This window comes from Nelumbo nucifera, chromosome 8, assembly GCF_055504915.1.
Source record: "Nelumbo nucifera cultivar China Antique chromosome 8, China Antique-T2T, whole genome shotgun sequence".
Classification (NCBI taxonomy): domain Eukaryota; kingdom Viridiplantae; phylum Streptophyta; class Magnoliopsida; order Proteales; family Nelumbonaceae; genus Nelumbo; species Nelumbo nucifera.
In genome coordinates, this window is record NC_142656.1 from 18,502,174 (window position 1) to 18,512,902 (window position 10,729).

General features: G+C 39.3%; 1 protein-coding gene across 1 annotated transcript; it reads right to left on the minus strand.

The window, feature by feature from the left end:
* Positions 1 to 1,754: 1,754 nt before the first annotated feature.
* LOC104588536 (ethylene-responsive transcription factor ERF084) lies at positions 1,755 to 5,188 on the minus strand. Its single transcript, XM_088893870.1, has one exon. The coding sequence runs from the start codon at positions 3,542 to 3,544 to the stop codon at positions 2,552 to 2,554; it is 993 nt and encodes a 330-aa protein (XP_088749996.1). The 5' UTR covers positions 3,545 to 5,188; the 3' UTR covers positions 1,755 to 2,551.
* Positions 5,189 to 10,729: the final 5,541 nt, after the last annotated feature.

Sequence of the window (10,729 nt, forward strand, 5' to 3'; positions counted from 1 at the left end):
TTGTCTTACTTCCCCTTTAACCCTACAAATCAAAACTATATCACCCAACAAAAAGAATTTTTTTTTTTTTTAACAAAGACCCGGGTCCCACTCAACCATCTCTGTCCATCAATCAAACTTAGCCCTCGATCCTACTCAATAAATAAATAATTAAAAATAAAGATTAAATTTCTTTCAATCACGTGTCATTTCTCCTTGCTGATTTCCTCTTCCCCTCAGGCGACTTGGGTTGGTGAGAGACAGAGAGAGAGACCCATTTTTTCAAATAAAATATTGCATTTATTAGTTCACAATGATGGCTTTGATCCTTCGTCTCTCTGTTTTCCAACGTAGTCAGTAGTCAGTGGGACCTACAAGCCACTTCATGTACAAACTGGAGTTCCTTTGCAGTGCACTTCACGTGACTTTCACGTGTACATAATGCTCTTGGATGCCAACTTCTTCAGGTGGGATTTTTAGATTATATGCTGGGAAAAAGGATCTGGTCTTCAGCTCAGGTGGGGTGGGGTGGGTACCCTACCAACACTAGAGCTGGTGGGTCTGAATTCTGATGTCAACTATTAAATTCCTCTGGACAATAAAATATAGGGTCACATTCCTAATGTATATTTCGTGTTTGTTTCTTTGTTTAATTGCTTTTCGTCTTTTCCTTCTGTCTTGTATAAAAAAAACTAAGCATGTACCAGAATCATAGATTCAATCTTTTGCCTTCTGGGTTGAAAGGGTTGATTTTTAGATGAAATTTCAACTAATTCTATTGTGGGTCATTGGGTTGGATTTCAAAGAAAAAACAAGAATTGAAATGATGGACTAGGTGGGTAGAATTCAGATAACAAATCTTCCAGAGTACATACCTTAATTAGTTTTTATCAATAAGAACTTCAATGGAAGAGGAAATTTAGGAGCAAAACTCACTAGCTTTTGGGGTATTGTTTAGGCTAGAAAAATTGGCAGCCTATACCCTGGTTTCTATGGGTTTAAAGGGAGGACTGAAACTTGTTTTAATTTCCAGTCCCAAACCCTATATATACTTGGGCATTGGATTTTCTTCTTGCTTCACAAATGATGCACCAATTCACCCATAGTTCTTTTAAGGTTTGTCTTCAGTCTCTCTTCATGAAATCCATCCCTTCCCCATATGCAAATTTTACAGGGTTTGATTGGTGTCAAAATTCATAAATGAAGAAATACACTGTAAAACCATCATCTTCATCAATTCCACAAATGAACATGACAGAGTATACTATATATTCTCCTCTGCATTTCTTTCCACCTACAAATAAGCCAAGAATTAACACGTCAGAGAGAGAGAGTGCAGAGAACAGCGGCCCGTGTTTTTCGCCTGATTTTCTCTGCAATAATTAAGTAAAAGCCCACTTCAGTCTCTTAACTGGATGAGTGTTTGGTAAACAATAATGAAATCAGTCAGCTCAACTGCTGGGGTTGCCAATAACAACCATTAGTAATAGTTATAATTAAGCCAACGAGAATTAATTACCCAAGTGTAATAGTTAATCAAGAAGCCAAGAACAAGGATTGGAAAATGGAAATTCGAATTCAATTAATTATTTATTACGATCTCTCGGACATGGTGATTCACCATTGGTGAATGGTGATCTTCGTACACTTTTTTCTGGCCCTTCTGGGTTTGGGTTTGAATGGAAGCTCTATGACCGCTGGATCCAATCATCCAAAATCCAAATCCTCTCTCTCCCTCAGCACAAGAGAGACTGCAGAGCTGAAGAGGGGGCGGGGAAGCTGGCGTGTTATCAGGTATGAATCAAGTCGCCCGTCTTATCGTAATCGATGGCGATACCATTATCATCCATCAATCTCTCTCTCTCCTCTTTCACTCGCACAGTGACACAGTCTCTCTCTCTTGTGTGTGCAGTGCAGTTGAGAGCCTGTAGCACACACACTGCATCTCCTTCACCCGGCTTTCATGGGGGATTATCCTCTCCGTCTCTCATCAGTCTCCAGACAAAACCAACATCCCCTGTTATCATTATTCATTTATTTATTCGTACTTTCATTTTAATTATCCATGCACTTCAAGAAGTTGCAGAACGAGAGAGAGATGCATCCAGGCAACCCAAATCCTAATGAAACCATTGGCCAAGATATATGGCAATGGCGAAGCACCATTACGTAGAGTTGGCACTACTGCTATGAAGAAGAAAACAAACAAGTTCGTGATGGAGTGAAAAACAACAAATCAAGACGTAGAAATGCAGAAAATGAGAATCTATTTCTGAAATACAACTTAAAACCCCAAGACAGTGAACCTTTTCTTAAACGAGTATGTACTGCACATGAAAGATGGACTTTCAACTCTGAGAACATTTTCTATTCTCTCCAATCATCTCATGGGTGCAATTCCTACCAAAAATAGAACATCCATGCAAGGCAAAAAGAGTGGTTGCAGGTTTTTTCCTTTTTCAAACATACTACATGCAACCCATTAGAGAGAGAGAGAGAGAGAGAGAGAGAGGGATCAGAAGGCTAAGAGCCTAAGACTACCAAAAATGGGAGAAAATGAGGGGGAGGAAGGTCATCTAGGAAAACCCAGAGCAGAAGCTGCAGTGACAGTGCTGTTTGAGAACTTCAGACCAAGCTTCAAATCAAGCTCTACCTTGGTGGGTTTCCGCTCTTCAGCTGCAGAACTGAAGAGATGAGCCACAGATGTAACGACGCAACACGTCCTTCCGCTTTGTGGCTTTGGCTTCTTCTTCTCCAACGACGATGACGACGAGCACGACGACGACGCAGAAGTTTCAGGCAAGGGCGAGGGAATTTCGAAATTAGTCCGCGCTTTGGACCCTCTCAGTCGCCTGGCGGCCGCATCGTAAGCCCGCGCCGCCTCCTCCGCCGTATCGAACGTGCCGAGCCAGTGCCTACACCGCCCTATACGGTCCCGAATCTCCGCCGACCACCTCCCCCACGGCCTCTTCCGGACTCCCCTAAAACTCCTCTGCACCGAAACACTACCACGTTTCTCCGCCACTGCATTCGACGCTTCGGTGCCGATACGCTGCGGAGCCGAAACCGACACCAACCCCGACCTTCCATTACTACCGTCACCACCAATTCTGTTCCCGAACAGAACCCGTGGCCCAACAACAGCTGCAATTCCTTCAAGAACAGGAAATTCATTATTGTTCTCCATCCCCAACGAAACCTCCCCCGAAACGGCCTCATTCTTTACTGGGTCATCAAGTTTTGCGACGGAGAGGGAAGAGAAAGAAAGCTGGGTCCCGAAAACAGCAGATCCATAATAGAACGACGGGCATTCCTTCACAAACCGAAACGTTTCGGACGCTTCGAACAGTTCTTGACCAATAAAGAAGGGTAACGTTGCGTACTTCTCACTGTTGCCCATCTTCTGTTCTTTGTGCTCGAGCGAAAACGACGAACAAAGAGATTCAGGAGATGGGGTTGCGGATAAATCGGTACCGACTTTTGTCTGTCGATCAGAGTCTCCGCCCTCTAAATGCACCCTGAATTTACTACCTATCTCTATATATAAAAAACTCAAAAAAACCATTAAATTAATGAAAATTCGAAAAATTATAAAAAAAGGGGGTTAAAGAAAATCAAGGATTAAAGATATTCCTGTCATTTTCGATGCGACCGACACCGTATCGCTTTCATTTTACATGCCCCATCCGTTCCGTCCGAACCTTTTCGGGAGCAGGAGTGAGATTATACTCCTGCTCATCTCCCCAAACCACCCTTCAAGCTTCTGAATTTACAGCCCTGTGGTTGTGGGCATGGTTGTCATTAATGGAAATCAGATGGGCATTTGAGATTTTGTTGATTTGACGGGGTGGATCAGCGCATGATCTCGAGGATTTGATGGCTTGCTGGCGGTCCGATTGCGTAAAACCGCTCTCGAGCTGCGGGTCGCGGTGTCGTCAAAGGACAAGATTGTTTGACCGCGACATGTTTGCATATATTACTCTGAGACTGTGACTGTGCGTTTGTGCGAGTGAGGAGTGAGAGGGTAGTGTTGAGCTGATTCATGATTCATGGTCATGGGGGTAGTGTAACCAATATAGCTACTTTATCAGAAATGGTGGGCCCTGAGCCACATCAGTCATTTGGCCCCACCAAGCAAAGAATGTTGAGAGGGGGCACAAGAGTTGATCAAACGGTTCATATGGGTAGAGAATTAGAGATTCAAGTGGTGGGACCAAAGGAGTCGGCTGAGGTGGGGTTGGTCACCCTGAAATGAGGGCAAGAGGGAAAGGAGGGATGTTTGGATTATTAAGGAACTTTCGGCAGGAATAAGAGAGAATGTCGGTCTAAAAAGCTTATAGAAATGAGGATTTCAAAACAAAAGCTAGGCTTATTTTGTCTGGTTGGAGGGTCTTCTTGAAAAGGCGTGAGAAGGGGGGAGAGATGGGTTCCCAAGGAGGGAGGGAGGCCGCACGCGGGGATTTTTAGTGTTTTTCACACACTTTGGACTGAGATCTCATGAATTGAGAGATGGGGAGTAGTCATTGGGGAAGGGAGTTCATTGGGGTTTGAGAAAGATGAGAGAGAGAGAAGAAAGAGGAGAGAGAGAGAAGAAAGAGGAGAGAGAATTCCCAAAAGAAGACAGAAAGAGGGTTTACTTTAGACTGGTAGTGTATCATGGGTTTGTAATGAGCTAATGATCTTGTTGCTGTAGTTTAAGCAGAAAGGAGAGAGGGATGAATCTCCTTTTTCTTCTCTTTTTTCTTGTTCTTTTTGGGTAATTGATGGTAGACCTTTTATAAAGCTTCTTACTCCAGATTCCATTGATCAGGAGGTTGTGAAAAAGAAAGGGGGGATTGAATTGAAATTTCAGGGGATGATCTTTTAACCATCTGATGTATTAAACACTGTTTTGGATAGCCCTTTATAATATAGAACTAGAACTGGTGGATTTAAAGGTTGTTTGGTTGACTTTGGCATTTGGGATTTCTTGTACACTTCTGTTTTCTTCTAGATATAGAGTTCAAATATGGGCTGAAGTGAACATGCAGATGGACTATGCCCTCCATCCATTCCAGTAGGGCTTCATATTGGGGTTGGACCTTGTCACCCAGTAACTTGTCTGTCTCTCATTTTTCCTTTGATGCCCAAAGAGTGTTGTCAGGGACGGTTGATCTTGGTTAAGCAGAATAACTTTACTGTTTTTGTGTTTCAGTAGATAAAATAATCATATACATAAAGATTTCAGTACTGAATGAGGCTAAAAATGATGAACTGAATGACTTATTACTTTGTTTTTTAGTGAATAATAATAAAATATTCAATAGTATAGTGATATGTGCCCAATTTTCAACCCCATAACCTCTTAAAAACTTATTCACCAAAAGAAACATCAATAACTTCTCAAAGGGTCTCTTTTTTCTTTATGAAATGCTAATCTTACTCTTGCCAAGAGAGTTATAAATGTACTGGCATCTACTTTTCAAGAGTATATACTACCATCCCTGATATCTGAAAACTCCAACCAATTAGACCCAAAATTGGGTTGAACCAGTTGGGTTTCGGGTTGGCCCATGCCAAATTGTTCCAACCTAATTTCTGAAACCCAACCCGATTAGGCCCAAATTGGGTTCAATGAGTTGGGCTGTGGATTGACCCATGCCAAGTTGCACGAGAGAGAGAGAGAGAGATCCACCAATTAAATCAATTATTATGCTTCTTGCAGTTCGATGTTCTGAAACTCCACCATAATGGAAAATAAGGGGTTTTTTAGTCGTTTTCGTTTTACCAAATGCCGCCCCTCTTAAGGGTGTCAATGGACCGGTTTTTGGTTGGACCCTGTCCAAATTAAAATCAATTTAGATTTGATTGAATGGACTAATAAGACATTGAATGAACCAGTTCAAACTTAATGGTCCAAAGTATTTATTGGATTGGATTGGACCCGGCCATTTGTTATAGATTTATATTGGATTGGGTCAGGTTGAACCGATATCTGGTCCATTGATAGAAGATAAAAATACAAGTGAAAATGGACCACATTTGGATTGGAACCAATCTAAATCGAAACCAATTTGAATAAATTAAACGGTCCAGACATTGAATTGGACCACTCTAAAATGGTCCAAAGTATTCATTGGATTGGATTGGACTGATCCATCTATAATGGACTCATATTGGACCAAAGCCGGTCCAATTGACACCCCTAGCCCCTCCTAGACTTATAAACATACTTAGTAGTATTCTATATGTGTTGCCTCTGGTCTTTGATAACATGATTTGTGGGCTTGTTCAAAAGATTTAAATGGATTCTGTTTTGCAAATGGGCTTTGCTGACCATAGCCCAAGCCAAGCAATTTTTTTAAGAAGTATAATTTGCTTCCTTGGACAGTACAAATACAAGATTTAGAAATATCATATACAAGGGTTTGCATTCTACATATTTGTATTTGTACTCTCCTTAGAAACAAATTTGTATTTTAACATTAATGGTAGAAGGTGAAAAAAAGAAACAAAAGGCAGAGGGATTCTTCATCTCTCCAGTCTCAATCTCTCTTGTGGCTTTTTTTTTGATACTCCACCTCAGAATTCTGAATTCAACTACAGACCTACAATAATTCAAAATTATAAATACCTCCACCTATAACACTCATACTCGCCTGTGAATTGGCATCAATTCCAAGTTGGCACCTACCCCAACTGTACAGTGGAGCTAAGATTTCTAGGGGTGGGTTGAACAAATTCCCCCCACCCCTAGCCACAAAAAAGTTCATGAATTACAGAGTCAAATTTCAGCCAATAGGAAATTTACATGCTGTGTAATTCCAAAATCCAAGCTGTAAATGTATGGCATTGTGTTGTAGCACTTGAACCCACATCTGCCCCTCACAGAGCGTGCCCAACTTGCATACGAGGTCTCAAGTGAGAACCCAAGGCGAGGACTCCAACAGTCAGGTTAGTATGTGCACCAGGTAAGTAATGAGTCTGGAGCTGAGGGGTCCATACGAGGTCTCATATAGCGCTAAGTCCTTAGAAGAGAGAGCATTAGAGATCACAAAAGTTTCAAATCCCTTACCTTGTGGGGGGTGCCTTGTATTTATAGTTGGAGCTGCCAGGGAGTAGTTGGGCTCAAATGGTCCGGATGCAAGCCGTACGAGGGCCTGGCAAGATCCTTTACCAGAGCCATGCGGCGCCCTATGGTTGGGCCTGCCTAATCCGCATAGGGTAACCTTGGGTGTCCTCATGGCGAGTTAACGGTAGCACCCTCTAGTCGACATGCATCAGCCCCGTATAAGCCAGCCGAATGCGCCTACACCAAAATTCATTATAGATGGATCAGGTCCAATCCAATCCAATAAATACTTTGGTCCATTAAGTATCTGAGCTGGTCAAATTTAATGTCTTATTGGGCAGTCCAACCTGTTCAAATTGAATTTGATTTGAACGGGTTCAACCCAAATCCGGTCCATTGACACCCCTACTTGGGATCAAATCCCACCTGCACTAGGGTTGTTTTGGGGGATGGGCTACCCCCTTTACTTCACATTGTTTCTTAATCCTCTCAGAATTTTGTGGTTTTTTTTAATTAAAAAACAAACAAACAAGCGGCTATTTAAATTCACACCCACAATCAATTAGTTCCCTCAACTCAGTTCCCAAAATCCATGGTTTTTAAAATCGAATCTGTCAAGGGTCCGGTTACCAGTTCGAACGATCTGACCATTCGACCCAAACAATCGGCCCGTATTGACAAAAATATAAAAAAAAAAATTAAAAATTTGAAAAACAGTCTACCATTTAAATGGTTAACCGGCCTGTTCAATGATTTGCTAACTAAAATCAACGATTTTAAGGAAAAATGACCGATACCCAATTTTTCCGGTCCAATCCGGTTTTGAAAACCATGCACATGGACATCTTTCAGTTATAAGTTTAAAGGCAGCTTTCAGCAATCTATGAATTGTTTTTGAAATTCTAATTAATTCAGGCGTATCCACCATTTTATAGATTAGTTTTGCAGTTTTTACCTGCAAATGTTTGAGACCCATCTATTGGTGTACTCCCTTTTTTCTATCGCCCCATAAATGACAAAAGAGATATTTTCGATGCATATGCATGCATGTAGTGTCCTATGGATAGGGATGTAGGAAGAGTTTGTGGGTAAGAGATCTAAAAACTCCCTTGCAAACAAAGATTTGCTACCCAATTTTCAGTTGTTTATTTTAGAAAATAAAACCGTACAGATTGGCAATTCAGGCTGTCGACTTTACCTAGAATGCTTTTCATCAAAAACCATGTCAAAATGTCTATAATTTCAATTCCCAACACAATTCTGAGGAAAGAAAGAAAGAAAGAGAAAGATGAGGAGTGACAAACATGGACTTGATAAGCAAGAATTTGTCTCCTTTGGAAATGTATTGCTTCTTCTCCTAAATTTTATTTGTGGATCCTCAACAAAGTTGAATTCTTTAGCTTTGTTACCTCCAACAATTGCAAGATTAGCAAAATCAATATATTTGTGCTGATATCACAATTATTACGGTTTTTGAAAAATAAATATAGATTAACAGCGAACATCTGCTAAAAATACAAAGCAAATATTTGCCGTGAATTTGCAGGTCATAGAATTTAAATCAAAGTATCATATATATCGTAAAAGGTTAATACTTATTTCTTATCTTATGTTTACTTGCACACATACACATCACGTGCCCTAAACCAGTTAAGAAAATGCCAAATCGATACTAGTAAGGCTTTGGTTAAAGCTTTAGAGTAGGGGGGCCAACGAGCCAAGCTCAAGTATATATATGAAATAAAATTATAGAAAATAATATATATATATATATATAATAAAATTATTATAATTCTTAATTTTTTAAATATCAAATAAAAATATTTTTATATTAGAAAATATTTTTTCTCAAAATTGAGCTCGAGCTCAAGGTTTTGGCTCGAACCAAGCTCGAACTTGAACTCGAGCCTTGTAGAACAATCTCGAGACGAGCTCGAGCCTCATACTATTCGGCTCGGCTCAGCTCGAATTCACCCCTACTTCAGAGATGATTTGGATTATGCCCAATTGATGGGTTTAATTCCAATTTCCAAATTTAATGGAGGTCATTTGGATTGAAAATTTGGAACTGATCAAAATGAAATTTAATAGTAGAAGACAAAGGAATATTTTAGTCCCACTATCTCATTTTCCAAATGAACAAGAATGAGAGAAAGAGACAGATGGATAAAGAAGATTCAAAGACCTTTATAGCTTTGGATAAGTGCAGTACAAATGGTGTATGCGAGTGAAGAGAACAAGAGAGTATGGACTTGGCTAATCTGTAAGAAGAGATATGTTTTCCCCTTTCAAAAGCAACCTTTGAAAATGCACACTGCTTTTGCTTTTCTTCTTCTACCTCTAGAACAACAAAAGGGTTCTGCCAAAATCTTATCCAAAGGCCTCTCCAATCGTACAGCTCCACCACTTAATCCCACTACGGTTGGCATGCATCACTTATACCCAACAATGCAGCACTTCTCCATACTTGGTTGCCTTAATGCTTCAGAAAATTGGGCCCATGATTTTTACTTCTGAACTGAACCACTTTGGTTTCACTTTGTGTCTCATTATCTGTTCTCAGCAGTCAGCACTTTATTTGTTGACTCTGCTCAAGGCCAACAAAAATCTGGTGTTCTTCATACGCAATTTGGGTTTGGGGTGGTCATAGCTCACAAAGGGATAACATCTTTTTGGGGTTCTAAAACTTGCCACGTGCTAAGGAGTTGTTTAATTAAAATGTCATAAGGAGTTGTTCAATTTTACTGCAAATATTTGATCATGGAGAAATGCTCATTTAAGATTAAAACACTGCTTTCAGAGATGACACTTTAACTTATTTTCTTTTGAGGTTGTGTTTGGTTTGAAAGAAGATGAAAGGAAAAGGAAAGGTAGAGAAACCAATACAAATTTCTTTAAATTACCCTATCTTTTCTTTCAAACCAAACACTGCCTTAAAATTAATGTGGTTTGGATATTTGCTGGTGCGGGTAAAGGAAGATCGTCTCATTTATCAAACTAAATAAATCTACATCTCACCATATATTTACTTATTTTTTGTTGATTAAAAAATGAATTAAATAATAACAAATTATTTTAAAGCCAATCAAATCACTCTAAGAAAAAAAATTAATTAAATGATTAAATAATTTAAAAATGATTGAATTAAATAATAACAAAGGATAAACCTCTATTATAAAAGATAACCCGTTAAAATCCATCAAGTAAATAACTCGCCAAAACTAAAGATGGGCCCGTCCGGAAGAACCAAAACCTGAGAAGTCAGCAAAGTTCCTTAACCCATCATTACACCAAAAAAATGGACTGTGGTCTATTTAATATTTTCAAATCCAGGAGAACTAAGACCTCACAAGTGAGAACTGTTGTTGGACTCAAATCCCCAAAATTAAAATATAAATAATATCATATCTATATTATATCTAAAAGTGTAAATATAATGTATTTTTTATGACTAAAATTATCTTTTACTTTTTTTGTTCGAAAAGGCTATAAAAGTCATTTTATTACAGTTTTAAATCAGATTTATTGGTTACTAAAACACCTATAATTGTGTATTTAGTCCATTTCTAATAGTAGGTTGAAAATATGACTTCAATTATTACTTCCCAGTTCCCACCTCATTTAATCCCCTCTTAAGTCTTATACTTAGGTATTAACTCCCATTTTTTCTCATTAAATCCTATATTAAGTTATTTTCAC